The sequence below is a fragment of the Oncorhynchus mykiss genome, chromosome 11 (genome assembly GCF_057628025.1).
Source record: "Oncorhynchus mykiss isolate SJ-2025 chromosome 11, ASM5762802v1, whole genome shotgun sequence".
In the NCBI taxonomy this organism is placed as follows: Eukaryota; Metazoa; Chordata; class Actinopteri; order Salmoniformes; family Salmonidae; genus Oncorhynchus; species Oncorhynchus mykiss.
Window position 1 is genome coordinate 47,352,266 of NC_143032.1, and position 22,311 is coordinate 47,374,576.

The following is a 22,311-nucleotide window of genomic DNA, read 5'->3' on the forward strand; positions in this document are numbered from 1 at the left end:
ACTTTCCCAATGCACTGTACGTAATGCACTGACTGCTAATCTGCAATTATTGTATACACATATCGGGTATGTAAGCTAACAACCAGCATACATAACAAGATAGCTAACAAGACAACCTAGATAACTAGCTAATTAGCAGGCTGACTCACAAGACTAGCCAAGTTAGTTGCCTTGTTGCTTTCATGAGATTGGCTGTGGTCTTAGCAGTTGCAAACAGTCTGGGAAACAGGGCTTCCTGTCAGGCATCATTCAGGGCTCAAATGCCCCACGAGGGAATATATACATTTTTTTGCCTTTACCTCCCTTATCTCACCTCATTTGCTCACATCGTATATATACTTGTTTATACTGTATTATTGACTGTATGTTTGTTTTACTCCATGTGTAACTCTATGTTGTTGTATGTGTCGAACTGCTTTGCTTTATCTTGGCCAGGTCGCAATTGTAAATGAGAACTTGTTCTCAACTTGCCCACCTGGTTAAATAAAGGTGAAATAAAATAAGTAAATATATGTGCCAAGATGTCTTAGCTCATTGTAAGGGACTTTTAGCTTGCTAACATTCTAACTTATAAACTGATAATGAGCTCCAAACACAAATGAAAGCATAATGTTAGCATGAAATGTACTATCCCTTAGTGAAGCAATCAATAAAAACATATGTGCTGATCCACTGTGGACTCGGCTGCATCAGTCATACTATCAATAATCAAAACATCTTTTGTTATGTCATTATCATGAGATACAGTGCCAGTCAAAACTTTGGACACACCTACTCATACAAGGGCTTATCTTTATTTTTACTATTATCTACATTGTAGAATAATAATAATAATAATACAATAATAATAATATAACACATATGCCAAGAGTGTGCAGGGTGGTTATTTTATGAACCCTTTTATCGAGCATGACATATGTTTATAGATGATTTGTGACACATTCATGTTCTGTTCATGAAGGCTTTATTAAGGCTTCATGAAGCCTTTATATACTGCACGTCATTTAAAGCAGCACCAAATGTGTCAATGTCATTTACACCAAATGGGGCTGGCGAAAACCAATTATTCAGAGTCATATTCACTAGGCACCAAACAGAAGAAAACAGACTGAAACAGGGAGAGACTACTCGAGCTCTTCCAATAAGAAACAGTCATTTTCGTTTTCTGTTGCAAAACATTTTGCTATGGTGTGCACTAATGAATACTGCCCTGGATTAGGTTGCATTTGAGCACTTATGATCACAAAACAATATACCGAAATGTTGCCATGGTAATCATGTGGGGTGTTTTTCTTTTTCTGTTTATCCTCCCAGGTCATTCAGCGCAGAGAGGATGGCGCAGTGAACTTCTTCCGAGCATGGGACGCATACCGCAACGGCTTCGGCAAGATTACTGGAGAGCACTGGCTTGGTGAGCACTCACAAATAGGATCAATACCATGAATAACTCAGTCTATTGGTTCGATAACACTCCACGTTCTTGTCACATTCCCAAAGTCTGCCCAGAAGAAAGGAGAACATTTTATTTGGTGTGGGATTCTAAAACTTGTTCTACACACTAGAATAATTCAAGGTAGATAAGACAGCTGGATCAAATGTAGGCTTGCATAGAAGTTATGCTGGGTTTTCAGGAAAATAGTAATTTGTCTTACCTGCAACACTGGAAGAATAACTTTTGCGTCAAAATCTTGGAAATCGATTTAACACTGAGCAGCATAAGCCTCTCAGGTTTCATTCATTGTCGTGACTTGACTTTAAAATTAATCTGAGGACTGTTATTTATCTAATCAACAAACTATGTTTAATTGTACCCAATTAAATTAATCATGTAACAATTAACTCATTAGGATCTGGAGCAACATGAGTGCGGTTCATTAAAGAGTTACCATCTCCCAAATTAAACTCCTAAAGGTCTTTACCTATCACATCTATAAGCAGTCGACTTATTAATCATAACCTCATATCATATCATCTTTTTGAACAGTCGTGTCACGTACTGACCTTAGTTCCTTTGTTATGTCTTTGTTTTAGTATGGTCAGGGCGTGAGTTGGGTGGGTTTGTCTATGTTCCGTTTTCTATGTTGTGTTTTGCGTTTGGCCTGGTATGGTTCTCAATCAGAGGCAGGTGTTGTTAGTTGTCTCTGATTGAGAATCATACTTAGGTATCCTTTTCCCACTTGTGTTTCGTGAGTGTTTATTTTCCGTGTCAGTGTTTTGTTCCACACGGAACTGTTTCGGTTTAGTTTTTTCACGTGGTCGTTTATTGTGTTGTTCAGTGTTCATTATTCTTATTAAAAAACTAAGATGAACATTTACCACGCTGCGTATTGGTCCGATCCTTGCTACTCCTCAGAAGAGGAAGAGGAAAGCCGTTACAAGTCGTAACCTCCTTGCATCTGCAAAAACCAGAGCCTTACTTATTATTATGCACTACATAAATTGGTTGAATTATTTATTTACTAGCTAATTAAATGGGAACACAGGATAAACATGCACCCTTAATACGTTAAAAACAGGTCCCTAGAGGACTGATAACAATATGGCTGCTTGTTACAAAAGAGATGAAGAGGGCAGGGCGAGACAGAGAGGGAGAGAGACACTTAACGTTGGTACGTTTAGAAACTACTCTCACCTAGAGTAACCATATACTACACAAACCGCAGCCCGCTTTGAGTAAGAAATCATGAATGTATTTATGTGAAATGCCTGAGTCCGCGTGGATCTCTCTCAGTGGACAGGGCCACCTTGGAAAGGGAGTTGGGCCTTTCCGCGGCACACTTGTAAGGCTCTGATTGTCCAAAAGGGTTCCAACTATAACGACACATGGCAAGACCCAGATGCAGACACAGGAGGAAGATGGTTCAAGTCTCTGATATTTATTAAAATACAAGGGACAGGCAATAGGCAGGTCGTGGACAGGCAGAAGTTCTTTAACCAGGTCAGAGTCTGAAAGGATCGGGTGACAGGTGGGCTCGAGGTCAGGGCAGGCTGAATGGTCAGGCAGATGGGCTCAGTGTCAGGGCAGGCAGAAGATGTTGTAACCGGGAGTGCTAGAAAACAGAGACTAGGAAAACCAGGAGCATGGAAAAAACACGCTGGTAGGCTTGACGAGACAAGACGAACTGGCAACAGACAAACAGAGAACACAGGTATAAATGGGGAAGATGGGTGACACCTGGAGGGGGTGGAAACAAGCACAAAGACAGGTGAAACATATCAGGGTGTGACACCAACAAGTCTTCTACTGTTGTTCTTCTCTGTAGTTGTCCAGTATCCGGTGACTTGACGTGTAGTCCTGAACAGAACTACAGAGTTTATTTTCCCTGCATTCGCTCTTGAAGATGCTTCTTTGAAGATAGGCTAGCCAGCCGTATCTATGGTTTGAGTGCAGGATGGCCCTACTTAAATTCGCTTTCAAAGATGCTTATTACAGCTAATCAGCAGTAACAGTGATTGTCCGGATGTGAGTTTATAATCTCTACCTCGTGTTGAGATTTACAGTTCAAACCACTTTAAACATGCAGCTGAAACTGACGCTTTTGTGGTCTGCTATGTTAATTTCTTGACTCATCAATTATAAAGTTTGTTCGAAAGGGGGCGGTTCCGTCAGGCTGATACGCTCTCTGACCTTCCTAGGGGGCATGACTTGTCACTTGTACAAAGTTATGTAAAATAATTATCTCTTATAGTTTTTCTAATCACATCCCTTTTAACACATTTAAAATGAAATAAAAGTCATGTTAGATGCACAACACATAGGATGGACACTTCATACATGTATATAGTATACTTTCCAAAATACATTATTTCCTTTATAACATTTTTAATGACATCACAAAATAAGAAACAAAATTACATTAGTGTTCTGTAGATCTTCGCTGACCATTCCCCACATTCAATGCTAGAAATATTGTTCTGGTATTCGCTTTTGAACGTGTTAGAGTTTCACCGGTAAAAGTATCTTGAAACAAAAGACATTCCTTTGGTGAGTATTGGAGAGGGAGTTCTGAATCTTCAGGACGTGAGTTGTTCATCACCACTAATCTACCTCCCCTCATTGCAAACCTGATCTGACCTATTTGGATTCTCGTGGACAGTCATGACATCATGAATAGGAGTGGATCCCGTCCTGGTAATTGCGTTACTTTATCCCAGCAACCCAATCTCACCAGCAGAAAGTAAAAGGAAAATATTATTTCTCAGGATTGCAGAGACACATGCTTTGTTATATTCTTTCTTTAGCTGAAATTAATCAGTGAAGCTCAAAAGGAAAAAGCTTAGATCAATTCTCTACATAATTGTGTGTGTGTGTGTGTGTGTGTGTGTGTGTGTGTGTGTGTGTGTGTGTGTGTGTGTGTGTGTGTGTGGCATGCGTGCGTTTGGTGGGAGGGGCTTGTCCCAAAGGCCAATACAAAGAAGATTAATAGCTTTTTTTCCTCATGCCATTTACTGCTGGGTGTTGCTACCTCATCAAAAATTTGAAATCTGCATACCGTGTTTATATGTTACATTTCTCAAGTTGCCTCTTTAGGTCACTGATGCTTCAGGGACATTTTTTTATTGCTGTACTTTCCACCTGTCCTTTAGGGATGTGTGTGAAGAGTGTGTGAAGAGTGTAGGTGTGTACTTGCATGGGTGGTTGCGTGTCTTACATTTGCCCTCAGTGAGTGAACCGGAGCCCTAATTCAGGGTTGGGTGATTTGAAATGACAGGCCTGCCACAGAGCATCAGCATGTCAAGATTGACAAATTCTCCAAGAGAGGAGCAGGCAAGAGGAAAACTGCTGCTCACTGCAGCAGGGTGTTTAATGAAATGTATTTTACCTACAGGCAGAGCAGTCTCTTTATGTACTGGTGGACCTGGAGAGGAAAAAAGCATGGAAGACAAGGGGTTCCAAACTGGTCCCATATGGGGGGAAAAAAACGTTTAAAATGTATTTTTAGATAAAAAAGCATGTCTATCTATGTGAAATATTTAATACCTTTGAAATACATTCCAATATACTGTCTTTTACAGAATGTATATAAAATGTATATATAAATGTATGTCAAATGCATATCATAATATATCTTCAATACATCCGGAAGTGAAATACATTAAAGAATGTACTTTAGAATATGTATTTATCGATATATTTGCTAAATATATTATAAAATGTATTTGATGTTTTGTCAAATATTTTCCAAAATGCTTTGAAATATTTTACATTTGATTTAACCTTTATTTAACTAGGCAAGTCCGTTAAGAACAAATTCTTATTTACAATGACTATCACGGCCATCGTTGGAAGGAGGCCAAGGTGCAGCGTGGTGAGCGTACATTTTCTTTAATTTATATAAAACAACCGTGAAGCTTAACAGGGCTAAGTGCCACAAACAAAGTTAACTACCTATAACAAAAGGAGGGAAAAAGGGCTACCTAAGTATGGTTCCCAATCAGAGACAACGATAGACAGCTGTCCCTGATTGAGAACCATACCCGGCCAAAACATAGAAACACAAAATCACAAAAAACAAAACATAGAATGCCCACCCCAAATCACACCCTGACCAAACCAAATAGAGACATAAAAAGGCTCTCTAAGGTCAGGGCGTGACAATGACAGCCTACCAAAAGGCAAAGAGCCTCCTGCGGGTACAGGGGCTGGGATTAAAATTAAAATATTGGATAAAACACACATCACGACAAGCAATTTATTTGTAAGAAATCTATATTTTTATTATATTATATGGCAAATATACAAAATTGGCCAAGTCATATTGCAATGAAGAGGTCACTGTATTAACAATGGAACTTTAGTAGGCTCTTTGGTATCACATGCACTTATGTCAGTGTACACCAGTACGGGAGAAAAATATATTTCAATATATTTAACATCGCGTAAAATGTATTTCAAATTCAAATAGATTTTGCATCTTCTATTTACCTGAATTTTCTCCATCTCCTTCTCCTGCTCTGCTTCCACCGGACATTATATACACATTTTAAATATATTCTGGAATATATTTAAAATGTATGAAATAAAAGCTAATTAAATACATTATATGGCCAATTTCTTATATTTTGCATGTATTTTTTTTCTCCATACAGTATGACAAAGCTTAACCTTTAATTACACACATGCATAATACATTCACTGGAATGACAATCCTTCTCACGGGAGGCCAAAAAGCACTAAGACAAAGCTACGATACCAAAAAGCCAGGCCTCCAAGTCCAAGGTTACCAACTCTACAATACGTTTTGCCATAATGTATTGTTATTCTACTTGACACATTCCAAAAGCATTAACATGTATTTAAATGCATTTAAATGACTACAAAAATGACTACAAACATTATACATTATCGGTCATGATGTGACTCTATGTCTTTCATATCACAAATAAACAAACTTGACGAGAGCATTGTAACCAGCGTCCAACTGGCATAACATGATGTGTACTTAATATAGTAATTTTCTTTACCTCTTGGGAGGGGAAAACTAGTTTTTTATGAAGTCGAACATGTGCTCTTTATGACATAGTATTAAAATGAGGTGGGGAAAAAAATGTATATCACTGCCAAAGTTTACATTTACAATCGTACCCATTTACACTTGTACCCGTATATTGAAAATACATTTTACATAATGTTAAATATATAGATTTTTTTTTTTGGGGGGGGGGGGTGGTTATAACCAGGGGTTGGAACCAGTTCAGGGAATAAAACCCGAAAACTGGAAAACAACAACATTTTTAGAGGAACAGAATCAGAGCCCATAACAAAAGTGATTTAGACTGTTCCGGAACAGAACCGTTATTTTAAAAGCATAGGAACCGGTTAAAAAGGTCTAAGCTAACATATGGAATTGTTTTAAGATGGTCATACCATGGATCATTTAGCCATTTGATTTTGAGTTTTAGAACCCCTGTAAGTATCAAAAAAATATATTAACCTTTCTAGCGCAGGTCGACAACATTCTGCTGAAAGGCGCGCAAATCTACCCATCGTGTCTGATTTCAAAAATGCTTTACAGCTAAAGCACAACATATGATTATGTTAGATCACCGCCAAGTCGAAAAAATACACAGCCATTTTTCCAGGCAAGGATAGGAGTCACAAAAAGCAGAAATATATATAAAATGAATCACTAACCTTTGATGATCTTCATCAGATGACACTCATAGGACATCATGTTACACAATACATGTATGTTTTGTTCGGTAATGTGCATATTTATATCCAAAAATCTCAGTTTACATTGGCGCCTTATATGCAGTAATGTTTTGATTCCAAAACATCAGGGGATTTTGCAGAAATACTCATAATAGACAGGATAAAAGATTCTAGTGTTATTCACAGAATTAAAGATAGACTTCTCCTTAATGCAACCGCTGTGTCAGATTTTTTTTTTACTTTACGGAAAAAGCATAATCTGAGAACGGCGCTCAGAACCCAAAACAGCCAGAGGAATATCCACCATTTTGGAATCAACAAAGTTAGAAACAACACCATAAATATTCACTTACCTTTGATGATCTTCATCAGAAGGCACTCCCAGGAATCCCAGTTCGACAATATCCTTCCTATTTGGCCCTGTCCGGGGGTATCATCAGATGGGGCCACAGTGTCTCCTGACCCCTCCTGTCTCAGCCTCCAGTATTTTGTGTTGACCATTCCATAAAAATGGAGCTCTATAGGAGAAAGCCCTGCCTCCAGCTGTTTGCTTAGCAATTCTAGGGACAATTAGGAGGCCTGCGTCTTGTGACCGTGTATGTGTGCAAGAGTGTCATTGTAAGTGTGATAGGCGGATATACTGTACATGTAAACAGGGCTGAAAAGGGTATAGTAGCAGGAATATATAAATACTTATGGTCATATATTCATATCAACAGGAGTAATAGTGACCAGTAGTAGGATAAAGAGATAGATACTAAGGTAATACTAATGGTAATCAATAATCAATTAATAATGTAGCAGCGTAGTGGTAGTAATACATCTAATCAATAATAATTTTAGCAGAAGCATCGTTGTGAGGGTTGTGTGTGTGTTGGTGTTGGTCTAAGTGTGTGGCATCAGTAATGAGTGTGTTACTGAGGGTGTGTGTGAGTCAGAGTGACAGTGAAGATGTGTGTATCTGTGGGTGGGCATAGAGTCAGTGTGGATAATCTGTGGGAGAGGGAGAGAAGTAGCTGTTAGCCATTTAAGAGTCTTATGGCCAGGGGACAGAAGCTATTTGGGAGGCTGATGGTCTGAGCCTTGATGCACCGGTACCGCCTGCCGGACGAGAGAACAGTCCATGGTTGGAGTTTTTGGCAATTGCCATACCAGACGGGGATGCACCTAGAAAAGTTCCTAAGGATCTGAGGAGCCATGCCAAATCTTTTCAGCTTCCTGAGGGAGAAGAGGCGCTGCTGTGCCTTCTTTAGGACTGTGCTGGTGTGAGAGGACCATGTTAAGTCCTCAGTGATGTGGACACCGACTTTGAGCTCTTGACCCTCGCAACTGTGGCCCCGTCGATGTGAATGGGGGTGTGCACCTGCCCCTGTTTCCTGTAGTTCACGATCAGCTCTTTGGTCTTGCTAACGTTGAGGGAGACATTGTTGTCCTGGCATTACATTGTCTCATCGCCATTGGTGATCAGGCCTACGACCGTCAGCTTATTGACTAGCTTGGAGGGCACTATGGTGTTGAGCACTGAGCTGTAGTCGATTAACAGCATCCTCACATACAGTGCCTTCAGAAAGTATTCATACCCCTTGACTTATTCCACATTTTGTTGTGTTACAGCCTGAATTCAGAATGTATTAAAACAAATAATAATTATCATCCATCTACACACAATATCCCATAACGACAGTGAAAACATGTTATTAGACATTTTAACAAATGTATTGAAAATGAAGTATTGAAAATGAAGTATTGAAAAATGTTTTGTATGTTAGAATCAGCTTTGGCAGCGATTACAGCTGTGAGTGTTTCTGGGTAAGTCTCTAAGAGCTTTGCACAGCTGGATTGTACAATATTTGCACACTATACTTTTTAAATTCTTCAAGCTGTCAAGTTGGTTGTCAATCATTGTTAGGCAGCCATGTTCAAGTTTTTCCCATAGATTTTCAAGACGATTTAAGTTCAAATTGTAACTAGGCCAGTCAGGAACACTCAATCTCATCTTGGTAACAACTACAGTGTATATTTGGCGTTGTGTTTTAGGTTATTGTCCTGATGAAAGGTGAATTTGTCTCCCAGTGTCTGTTGGAAAGCAGAGTGAACTAGGTTTTTCTCAAGGATTTTGCCTGTGTTTCGCTCTGTTCTGTTTCTTTTTATCCCCCCCCCCCCCCCCAAATACTCCCTAGGCATTGCCGATGACAAGCATACCCATAGCATGATGCAGCCACAACCATGCTTGAAAATATGAAGAATGGTACTCAGTGATGTGTTGTGTTGGATTTGCCCCAAACATAATGTTTTGTATTCTGTACATAAAGTTAATTTCTTTGCCACATTTTTAGCAGTTTAACTTTAGTGCCTTATTGCAAACAGAATGCATGTTTTGGAATATTTTTATTCTGTACAAGTTTCCTTCTTTTCACTCTACAACGTTGTTGATCCATCCTCAGTTTTCTCCTGACCATGGTTGACGAACACCTTGACCAAAATGTCTGACCTTGTATACTGTCAAAAGACATTTCATACCCATTATAGTATTCTAATTCCTAATTCCATGGGGCCAAAGGCCTAACAGTAAACTGTTGTCACGTCCACACGCACACACAGACACAAACACACACACTCGACACACTCTGCTGCAAAATCAAGAATACTATACGTTTAAGATAGTTGATTCATGGGCCTCCCGAGGGGCGCAGCGGTCTAAGGAACTGCATCGCAGTGCTTGAGGCGTCACTACAGGCTGTGTCTCAGTCGGCCGTGACCGGGAGACCCATGAGGCGGCGCACAATTGGCCCAGCTAGGTCCTGGTTAGGGTAGGGTTTGGCCGGCCGTGATGTCCTTGTCCCATTGCGCTCTAGCGACTCCTGTGACGAGCCGGGCGCATGCACCCTGACACAGTCACCAGTTGTACAGTGTTTCCTCTGATACATTGGTGCGGCTGGATTCTGGGTTAAGTGAGCAGTGTGTCAAGAAGCAGTCGGCTTGGCAGGGTCGTGTTTCGGAGGACGAATGGCTCTCAAACTTTCCCTCTCCTGAGTCCATACGGGAGTTGCAGCGATGGGACAAGACTGTAACTACCAATTATGGAGAAAAAGGTGTAAAAAATATAGTTGATTTGTTATTGATATTATCTACATTGTTTATGTCGTGGCAATATGATCCTACAGATTGATTTCAGTAAGATAAAAATGCTATGTATGTTTCATCTGAGCCTGAAATATGAATCTGCATATTATTTTGATATTGGGGAGACATGAATATTAATATGAGTATTTTTAAGTCATCAAGGGGTGAGGTTGAAATTGCCATTCTATATTTTTATGTGGTAGTGTATTAGCATATTCAGTCAAAACCAACCTTGCAGAGGACTTCAGATATGCATTCCCTTTTATCAGTCATAAAAATAAGAAAAATTGTGATAAAAAGTTCATTCCAACACTCTGCTATAAAACTCTAAACCTTTACCCAGAATGCCAATTTATGGAGCATCTGACTCAAAAGCACCTTTCAAATATAGTGGCAAGCACACCATGCAGAGAGACTCATGCACACGCACGCAGGTACACACACACACACACTTTCAGCTCCAGCTTCAGTGGTCCACAGAGGTAGGAGGTATTATAAAAGCCTTGCTTTGTGCACTGTTGGAATCCCATTATTGAAGCTCAAGTGTTACTTTTGAGATGGCTGTTTCTTTTTATGATGAAGTGAACAAAAAACACCAAAGCCTTATCCTTCATTCTCTCTAAAAGAAGGAATGTTTTCAATCTCGTAATCTGATCCCTTCGGTATTCCCTGTATCATCAAACCCCACCAACGAGAGCCAGGACAGTCACACACATATCAGCAGAAAGAGAGGCCCTTTAATATATACTGAACTAAAATATGAACACAACATGCAACCATTTCAAAGATTTTACTGTGTTACAGTTCACATAAGTAACTCAGTCAATTGAAATAAATTCATTAGGCCCTAATCTATGGATGTCACATTACTGGGCAGGGGTGTAGCCATGGGTGGGTCTGGGAGGGCATAGGCCCACCTACTGGGGAGCCAGGCCCAGCCAATCAGAACGAGTTTTTCCCCACAAAAGGGCTTTATTAGAGACAGAAATACTCTTCAGCACCCCCCTCAGATGATCCCACAGGTGTAGAAGCAGGATGTGGAGGTCTTGGGCTGCCGTGGTTACACGTGGTCGGCGGGTGATATGCCTGTTAGACGTACTGCCAAATTCTCTAAAACGACGTTGGAGGCAGCTTGTGGTAGAGAAATTAACATACAATTCTCTGGAAATTGCATGCTCCCTCGAAACTTGAGACATTTGTGGCAAACTGCACATTTTAAAGTGGTATTTTATTTCCCCCAGCACAAGGTGCACCTGTGTAATGATCATTCTGTTTAGTCAGCTTGATGATGTGCACACCTGTCAGGTGGATGGATTATCTTGGCAAAGGAAAAATGCTCACTAACAGGAATATAAACATATTTGTCCACCAAATTTGAGAGAAATAAGCTTTTCGTGCTTGTGGAACATTTCTGGGATTGTTGGGACCAATACTTTACATGTTGTGTTTATATTTTTGTTCACTGTATAATCGCATTGATCCCAACCTTCCTCTATCAGTAATTCCTACTCAACCCAAGGTGAAAGGTCAATGGAGCTGGCCAATCAAATTATCCTTTGGCCCCTTATGCACCCCTGGTTTGAAACACAGGGAGGGAATCCCATGTCTGGTGTGGACCTGACACAACTGCCATGTCATGATTATGACAGTCATAACATAGCATAACGGCAGTCATTCTACCTGCCAGGCCTGTTGGCACACAACATTCTTCTCTCCCAGTAATTAATTCATGACATGGCCTATTTGCCAATGCCTCCTGGCGTATTGATCGCAGTCTGAATAGTGATTCCTTATTACATGCTGGTGATTGAGGAACAATCCAGAGAGTGTACTGCTCATGATACAATCCCATCACTCTGCTCGATTAGAAGAACATGCACACATCTCAGGGACAGGCAGGGACCTTGCTGCAACGACAAAGATTTGCTGAATGTCATCACCCTGAAAAATGACAGTCCATTAGAATGCATTTTAAGCACCTCACCAGTTAACATATGAAGTGGCACACATTTGATGTTCTGGGTAGGTTACTACTCTTGACCCAGATGTCTTTCGGGCATATTTTTTTTTTCATGCTACAGACTCTATTTCAGCAACAGAAACTGATTAAAATTTGAAACTGTGAGCTTAGATTTTGGTCACCAAAAGTTACATTGCAGTGTTGAGATAGACCTCTGTTTGTTGTCGTGCAGTTGCATTTGCGTAACTCATATGAAAGCATACTTTTTGCATTAAGAAGAGGTGAGTTATATATCAGGTCAAGTGTTCACATCCGCCTGGGATTTTCTTCCACCATTTTGAATTGCCACGATGTAATGATAAGAGTGTAACCAGGCAGGCGTAAGGGGCATACAGTCTATTTTGGACTGGAATCTAAATAACTTATACCCTTTTCACACTACTGAGCCGAGCTGTACTGTGCTGGCCAGTTAGCCACCATAGTTGCTGGAACTGGCCACAAGGCTGGAAAGGATCATGTAACAAGAAAGTGTCTGAGTTTGTACAGTGGAGTTGGGCAAAAAAATAAAAATGTGTTTTGGAACCCGGGGCTTTGGTAGCCTGGGAAACTAAAGGAAGGGACTTACATTTCTGTTGCAAAACATTTTAAAATGTGTTCCTTTTCGTGCCGTAAGGAACACAATCCAGGCTAGGGAAGGCAGGCTAGTGGGATGTGGCCATGACCGTTTGTCTTGTCAGGCCGGTGCCCCACTTTCCCTGAATGGAATGCTGACTCTGTAACTTTATAATCCTTCTGCAAACCCACTAGTTTCCTGCCACTCTCTCCCTCGCTCACTTTTACTCTTTGTTTTCATATTCAAATTTCGAGTTCCATTGATTTCAATAAGCTTAGATAAGCAGTCACCTTGCATCTCTACCCATTAGAATTTTAACAACTCCATAGAGAGTAGGCTATGGAGTCTGTGCAAAATAGCTTTTCCCATGTCTCACTAGGTAGGCCACTTTGTTCACTAATGGGAGGAAGGTCCATTAAAAACCAACGAACTTTGATGATAGATGTCATAACAAGACTTTCTTAGCAGAATCCATGTGTTACCGCTATTGATCAGTCCTTACATCATTCCTTACTCTCAGGACTAACTGCTTTGTGGCAGTTTTACTTGGGTGCTTTAGCTAGGTTAAATGGCCTAGATAATTTGTGGCCACCTTAAATAAAGGAATTTGAACTTTAGCACACATTTCAAAGAGTGCCTTTTCTAAATATGAAAACAAATGCCTATATTTAATCGTTCTACCATTAATGGAGTTATTTTCTTTGGGACATTACTTTATACATGATCTACACTGAACAAAAATATGAATACAACATGTAAAGTGTTGGTCCCATGTTTCATGAGCTGAAATAAATGATCCCAGTCATTTTCCATATGCACAAAAAGCCTATTTTTCTAAAATGTTGTGCACAAATTTGTTTACATCCCTGTTAGTGAGCTAAGATAATCTACCTGATAGGTGTGGCATATCAAGAAGCTGATTAAACAGCATGATCATTACACAGGTGCACCTTGTGCTGGGGACAATAAAAAGCCACTCTAAAATGTGCATTTTTTTCACACAACACATTAACGTAGGTGTCTCAAGTTTTGAGGGAGCATGCAATTGGTATGCTAACTGCAGGAATGCCCACCAGAGCTGTTGCCAGATCATTTAATGTTCATTTCTCTACCATAAGCCACCTCCAACGTCAACCGCAGACCACGTGTAACCACACCAGCCCAAGGCCTCCACATCCGGCGTCTTCAACTGCGGGAGCCGGATAGCTGATGAAACTCTGGGTTTGCACAACCAAATCATTTTTGCACGAACTGTCTCAAGGAAGCTCATCTGCGTGCTCATTGTCCTCACCAGGGTCTTGACCTGAGTGCAGTTTGGCATCGTAACCGACTTCAGTGGGCAAATGCTTACCATCAATTGCCACTGGCATGCTGGAGAAGTGTGCTCTTCACAGGTAAATCCCGGGTTTCAACTGTACTGGGCAGATGGCAGACAGTGTGGAAGGTGTCGTGTGGGCGAGCGGTTTGCTGATGTCAATATTGTGAACAACATGCCCCATGGTAGTAGTGGGGTTATGGTATGGGCAGACAGGCATAAGCTACGGACAATGAACACAATTGCATTTTATCAATCGCAATTTGAATGCACAGAGATATCGTGACAAGATCCTGAGGCCCATTGTCGTGCCATTCATTCACCGCCATCACCTCATTTTTCAGCATGATAATGCCCAGCCACATGTCGCAAGGACCTGTACCCAATTCCTGGAAGCTGAAAATGTCCCAGTTCTTCCATGGCCTGCATACTCACCAGACATGTCACCCATGTTTGGGATGCTCTGGATCGACGTGTATGACAGCCTGTTCCAGTTTCCGCCAATATCCCGCAACTTCACACAGCCATTGAAGAGAAGACGGGACAAAATTCCACAGGCCACAATCAACAGCCTGATCAACTCTATTTGAAGGATGTGTCACATTACATGAGGCAAATGGTGGTCACACCAGATACTGACTGGTTTTCTGATCCACACCACATGCTACTTAATTTCTTTAAGTATCTGTGAACAACAGATGCATATCTGTATTCCCAGTTATGTGAAATCCAAAGATGAGGGCCAAATGATTTTATGGCAATATCTGTCTCACAGCTCTCCTCTGCCATACTGTCTCTCAGGTTGATGTTCGCTCCAGCGTGGAAATCAGTGACGTCATCCCATTTTATTACTGGTAGGGATATACAGTACCAGTCAAAGGTTTGGACACACCTACTCATTCAAGAGTTTTTCTTTATTTGTACTATTTTCTACATTGTAGAACAATAGTGAAGACATCAAAACTATGAAAGAACACATGAACTAACCAAAAAAGTGTTACATAAATCAAATTATATTTGAGATTCTTCAAAGTAGCCATCCTTTGCCTTGATGACAGCTTTGCAAAAAAATGTCCTATTCTCTCAACCAGCTTCATGAGGTAGTCACCTGGAGTGCATTTCAATTAACAGGCGTGCCTTGTTAAAACTTCATTTATGGAATTTCTTTCCTTCTTAATTCGTTTGAGCCAGTCAGTTGTGTTGTGACAAGGTAGGGGTGGTATACAGAAGATAGCCCTATTTGGTAAAAAACCCAGTCCATATTATGGCAAGAACAGCACAATGCAAAATCAATATACAGAAAAAAACAATGTTAAACTGTATGTGTGTGTGGAGTGCATGTTTGTGTGTTTGTGTCTCTTCACAGTCCGCGCTCTTCCATAAGGGGAAGTTTTATCTGTTTTTTATCTGATTTTACTGATTGACTGAATTACATGATGTTGTATAAATAGTATTGAATAAAGAATGTAGTCATGGCTCTATCTGTAATCAGTACAGAACAGTAATAGACTGAAACAAACTCAAAATAGAAAATAAACATGTAATAAGTTATACACTGAGTGTACAATTAAGTGATAATGCCTGAGAAGTTGGTATTTGGGGGATTCATTGGCATGGGTGTTGTTGGTTGAAGGCCGGAAACCATGCCAATATATTCTCTAAACACCGGCTTCGAGGGCATTATCACTTTTATACAACATATTCAAATAATGATTGACATATTTTCCTATATATATTTTTTTAGATTAATTTAATTTCACCATTCCACAAGATATAGTCCCGACACAAATCTCGGGTAGCTACCCACGCCGGCTGGTCGTTTGTTCTGATTTGCTAGAAACACGACCCAGTCGTTCAGTTGTTTTGTTCTGTATCTATGGACGCGATCCAGTCGTTCATTCTAAATGTTCCATTGCCATACTGGCTGGCATTGTTCTTATCCCTTGCTTGATAACCAACTACGGCTAACTTACAGTCAGGTCAAAAAGTGCAGCCAGAATAACAGCAAAGTAGCTGCATTTGCATTTGTTTAAGCTGTTTTCTAAAAACATTTTTTGGATACATCCATAACAATGAGCTAATGAGGCGTGATCTTGCCTGGTATGGATAATGTGCTCACTCATCAGGACACTGTTGTTCAGAGGAGTTAGCCAACACAGCTAAAACAATAACATCAAACGGAAGCTGGAAAGACTGCAAACTAGTTGTACTTCGTTTCATTTGTATATATCCATAAAAATGATGCCAGCTGATTCATGATTTCGACTGGTTGAGAAACGCTGCCTGTCTGTCTCGTTCCGACTCTTGACACGTTCATTACTATGGGACAGCTGGAGAATGAATTTGAATATTGAAACAATGTTGCAAATATCAGAAAGACAAAAAGCAAGGTTTATACAAATCTCTGCCGTTGAAAACTAAATGTTAGTCTAAAAGAAATATCAGATAATGTCAAGATGCTTTTTATATTGGAGATCAATTTTATAAATTGCTTGGCTGGGCTAATGAGTGGATTGTGCAGTCAGATGGAACAGAGTAAATATGCATTTTAACTCAGATTTAGCCGGTGGTATTGATGTCACGTGTTAAATGCACTTCAGGCTGTTCTGAGGGAGAAAGGGGGTGCAACTCAATATTAGGAAGGTGATCCTAATGTTTTGTACACTCAGTGTACAGTATATAGGAAAGACACCAAGAGACAACAAAAATACTATTTACACACTGTTCATATTCTTATATACAGTACAGTTAAATTAGATCTTTAGAAAGAGCAGACGCACTCCGTAGTTGGGGGGTGTTTAGTCCCGGGGTCCCAAGCTTGGTGACGAGCTTGGAGGGGACTATGGTGTTGAACTCTATGCTGTAGTAAATAAGCAGCATTCTCACATAGGTGTTCCTCTTATCTAGGTGGGTGAGAACAGTGTGGGATGCAATTGAGATTGCATCGTCTATTGATCTGTTGGGGCGGTATGCAAATTGGAGTGGGTCTCTAGGATGTCTGGGATGATGGAGTTATAACAAGCAATCAGTTAATCAATCAAATGTATTTATAAAGCCCTTTTTACATCAGCCGATGTCACAAAGTGCTATACAGAAACCCGGCCTAAAACCCCCTAACAGCAAGCAATGCAGATGTAGAAGCACGGGTGCTAGGAAAAACTCCCTAGAAAGGCAGGAACCTAGAAAGAAACCTAGAGAGGAACCAGACTCTGAGGGGTGGCCTGTCCTCTTCTGGCCTTTCAAAACCTTTCAGAACACTTCATGATTGCAGATGTGAGTGCTACAGGACAGTAGCCTTAGAGTTCTTGGGAACAGGAATGATGGTGGTCAGCTTGAGACATGGGGATTACAGACTGGGACAAGGAGAGGTTTAAAATGACTGAATATGTCTGCCAGCAGTTCTGCGCTTGCTCCGAGAACATGCGCTGGAATACAGTCTGGCCCTGCGGCCTTTGGGTGTCGACCTGATCGGAGAGCGAGATCACCCAGTCCCCTGGGTCAGTGGGGGCCCTCATGCACGGTTGTTTTTGTCGAAGTGTGCATAATATGTTTTGCATTCGTCTGGTAGAGAGGCATCATTGGGCAGATCAGGGCCGGGTCTTGCTTTGTAATCCGTAATGGACGTAGCCCCTGCTACTCCCTTCGGGCATCTAAGCCTGTGTAATAGGATTCCACCCTGTTCATATATTGTCCTTTTGCTTGTTTGATGGCACTGCAGATGTCATAGTGGGACTTCTTGTACTTGTTCGTGTCCTCAGAGGTAGCCTCGGGGTTGGCTGCGATAGCCGTGTGTGTGGTAGCCCTGTCCTTTAGCTTAGCTCCATCCTCAGTGTTAACCCATGGCTTTTAATTGGGGAAGCAGTGAACCTGCATTTCCTAATGAGGCCAGTGACGGAGGTGCTTAGCTCATCGATGCTATCTGCGGAGTCCTGGAACATATTCCAGTCAGCGTTAGCGAAGCAGTTTTATAGCATAGCCTCCGATTCGGATGACCATTTCTCAACGGAGAATCACGGGTACTTCCTGTTTCAGCTTTGACTTGTAGACAAGAAGCAGGAGTAATCTGATTTGCAGAAGAGTGGACGAGGGAGAGCCTTTTATGCTTGCTTGTGGGTAGAGTAACGGTGGTCTAGGACTTTATCGCCCCTAGTGGAGAAGGAGATGTGTTGGAAAGCAGCATCCCGGTGCATAGTTTCCTGCTTGTTTATTGCATTGTACAGTTTGCCATATGCTAGCTTGTTGTTCTTCTTGTCTTGAGGTGGAGGAATACATTCAGCAGTCACTATAACAGTTGAAAACTCTCTTGGAAGCTAGAAGAGTCGGCATTTGACCATCAGGTATTGCAAAATGGGTGAACAATGGGCCAATACTTCCACTGCGATAGAGTCAGCACACCATTTCCTGTTGATGAAGAGGCATACCCTTCCCCTCCACGGTTTCCCTGAATCCAATGTCCTGTCTGCTTGGTGAATGGAGAATCCATCAAGTTGATTAGCCACGGGGGTATCTTGTCCGAAAGCCATATTTCAGAAAAGCAGAGAACATTACAATCACCAGAGTCCCGTTAATAGCAAATCCGCGATCAGAGGTCATCCATCTTATTATAAAGAGATTGTACATTGGCCAATAGAATGGATGGAAGATGTGGCCGGTTTTCTCTTCACCTTAATCTCTCTTGCCTCTTTTTGGCCGGCGTTTCCTCTTAGATAGCCCAAAAATTGGGTTGGAATTACACAAAGAGCCCAGGGCAAATGGGTCAAAGTTGAAGCCGGAATTGTCTGCCGATCTGATGTAAAAAAAATAAAATAAAGTTATTGTCAATCCTCAGAAATTATAGCGGATACATTTTGTACAAAAAAAAGTAAAGATAAATGCCAAAAGAAAATAGCAAACGTTGGGTCGGAGATCGCAAGATGGCAGCCATACAGTACGGCGCCATCTTCTCTGTTGGTGAGTGTGTATGGCCTCTATTAATTTATCTAGAATGTTATCTTAAAATAGTACAGAGTGCATGAGCAGGCGTCACCAACAGTGAATGCATTGTTGTAGTTGCCAATATCTTGACAATAATGCATTGAGCTCCATGTCAAAAGAGAGCATAACTGTTCTGAGACGTTCTCATAATTAGTTATTTGTCAGCGTGACACTGGTGTGACACTGGTGTGATGCCTGATCACACAACTAGTTTTGATCTTTGTGTCAAGACTATTCTAACCATAGGTCTCCTTAAATACGTCTCCCATAGTGCTCCTTCAACCCTACTTGTCAAATAACACAATGGAGAAATGGTGTGGGAATGAATGGGCCCTAATCCGGTTCCAATCAGCCCTTTTCACACAATTCAGCACTTCCCACTCCCAGAGTGTCGCCTACTTTGAATGGACACAGCCAGCGAGCAGCCCTATTGTATTGAATTTCCTAAAGATGAGCCACCATGATATCAGCTCGACCCTGTTGTTTCGTTTGGCAACATAAACACACAGCTAATTCTCTTATGTTTATGTTGTGTGGCCCATTCTCCTGCCATGTTGAATAAAACATTGTTTGGCTTAGATTGGGATTGTTTAAGACTAACTACTTACCTTACTCTGCGGGTCACTCTCTCTCTTCCACTGAAATAAATTAGAATCAACTTGCTAGTTTCAGACACTGTGTACCCTTTGAGCCTTTTTATCATTCCAATTCATACCTCCGCAATCTGCAGCCAACTTGGAAGTCATCGATTTTGAACACAAGGCATGGAAATGGGATGAACAGGCTAGAGCTACAAGCAGATACCATAACTACTTTCCCTTGACTAATGCAACATCTTAGCCACATACCATAACATATTTCCTCCGGATCTCCAACTTGAGTATTCATCATTTGGATAGGCTTGTTTTAAATAAAATGCATTTTGTACTTTTGAATATATAATTTTTTGACTCTACATCTGTGTGACCTTGTTGATCTTGTTGGTCACATACACATGGTTAGCAGATGTTATTGTGAGTGTAGCGAAATGCTTATGCTTCTAGATCCGAAAGTGCAGCAGTGTCTAACAGGTAATATCCTACAATTCCACAACAACACCTAATATCTAACAAATTCCACAACGAAACTTAATACTCACAATCTAGTAAAGGAATGGGATAAGAATATATAAGTATAAAATAATGTATATGGATGAGCAGTGACACAACGGCTAAGTTTCAATAGATACTAGTAAAGAATAGATAGTGAAGGATACAGTAGACATTATATACATATGAGATGAGTAATGCGAGATATGTACGCATTCTTAAAGTGGCATTATTAAAGTGACAAGTGTTCCATTTATTAAAGTGGCCGATGATATCAAGTCTGTAGGAAGGCAGCTGCCTCTCTGTGCTAGTGGTGGCTGTTTAACAATCTGATGGCCTTGAGATATAATCTGTTTTTCAATCTCTCTGTCCCAGCTTTGATGCACCTGTACTAACCTCTCCTTCTGGATGGAAGCGGGGTGAACAGGCAGTGGCTCGGGTGGTTAATGTCCTTGATGATCTTTTTTGCCTTCCTGTGGCATCAGGTGTTGTAGGTGTGCTGGAGGGCAGGTAGTTTGCCCCCGGTGATGCGTTGTGCAGACCGCACCACCCTCTGGAGAGCCTTGCAGTTGTGGGCAGTGCAGTTGCCATACCAGGCTGTGATACAGCCCGACAGGATGCTCTCAATTGTGCACCTGTAAAAGTTAGTGAGGGTTTTTGGTGACAAGCCAAATTCTTTCAGCCTCCTGAGCGCTGTTGCGCCTTCTTCACCAGACTGTCTGTGTGGACCATTTCAGTTTGTTGGTGATATGTACACTGAGGAATTTAAAACTTTCCACCTTCTCCACTGCTGTCCCGTCGATGTGAATAGGGGGGTGCTCCCAGGGACGGACTGGGAATGAAAAATGGCCCTGGACTTTTTGACTCAGACCGGCCAATCAAAAGAAAAAAACTGTGATACACCACACATCCCACACCACACTTTATGTAAACAAGATTACTAAACAATATTTGTAACAATAACTTTAGTAAAATAGATGTAAAATAGAACAATGGGAGGAGGTTGGCTAGAATGAGAACATATTGGCACAATGGCACTGGCAGCAAGGTGGCAAGAATATCTGGAACCATCTGACCAGTAAAATAAATAATACAGGAAGAAATGTGTTGGCGAAAAGACTGGTGAGTAGGCAAGTCATAGAATAAAAAATAAGCATATTTCCTACATCCTTAAATTAGCAATTTCTGCAGCAGCTCACTTCTCTCAGCAATGCCATCTATGACCCAGTCACTGCCCAGGGCCACTAAAACATCTCGATCAGTAGCCATGAGCATAAAAGCTTCCAGGTGCTGTTGTGATAGAGTGCTCCTGAGCCTACCTTTGATGAATTTCAGAGTAGAGAAGCTCCGCTCGTAAGCTACCTGGGTTACTGACAGGGTAAGTAGGAACTTGTAAGCAAGGCCCAGGATGTGGTATGCGTCGGTCAATAGGTTGTACTGACTAAGAATACGGTAGCAACACACTGGACAGTCCTTGCAAGATGAACAGCTCTTGTTCACCATTCTTCTAGTCCACTGTTCTGCCAGACTCATGAGTTCACTATGTAAATTGGACACCATTGCTCTGCTGTCAAATTTTATGAAACATTTGCTTAGTTCTTGGGGTTGGGGGCTGTCTGTGGAAGGCCATTGGCACTGGATGTTATCTGACTAAAGTTTTTAGGGTCCAGAAGAGCCATGTCGGCATGCAAAGTGCCATTACTCAGAAATCGCTGATGGATGCCATCTATAACTGTATCCAGAATTTGATTATGGACACCAATCCTGTATGCTCTCTCTGCCCCAGTAAAAGTCTCATCTTGTGGCATCTCTCCAGAAATGGTTTTCTTCTTTCAAGCCCTTTTCGTTGGCAGAGTGGTCTCTAACTTCAGCTCTGTTTCCTCATCCCATCCCTGCGACTTCCTGTTAGCCCACTGAACAAATGTGTCTGCAGCTGCCCTTGACTTTTTCAAAATGTCTTGCCATTCCTTTCAGCTGCTCCTCTGTAGACACAACCACACGGTGCACAGACAGAATGTCCATTCCACTTGTTTGAAGATATTTTGAGACTGGTGAGGTGACCTGAAATATTCTGAGGAATAT

The 22,311-nt window shown here is 41.1% G+C and overlaps 1 protein-coding gene across 1 annotated transcript in view; it reads left to right on the top strand.

The window, feature by feature from the left end:
* Positions 1 to 22,311, top strand: part of LOC110535735 (fibrinogen C domain-containing protein 1) — a 163,220-nt gene that overhangs the window by 101,322 nt on the left and 39,587 nt on the right. Inside the window, exon 5 of the mRNA XM_090190221.1 lies at positions 1,315 to 1,411. Coding sequence (XP_090046347.1) covers positions 1,315 to 1,411 — 97 coding nt within the window. The remainder of the gene's footprint in view (positions 1 to 1,314; positions 1,412 to 22,311) is intronic.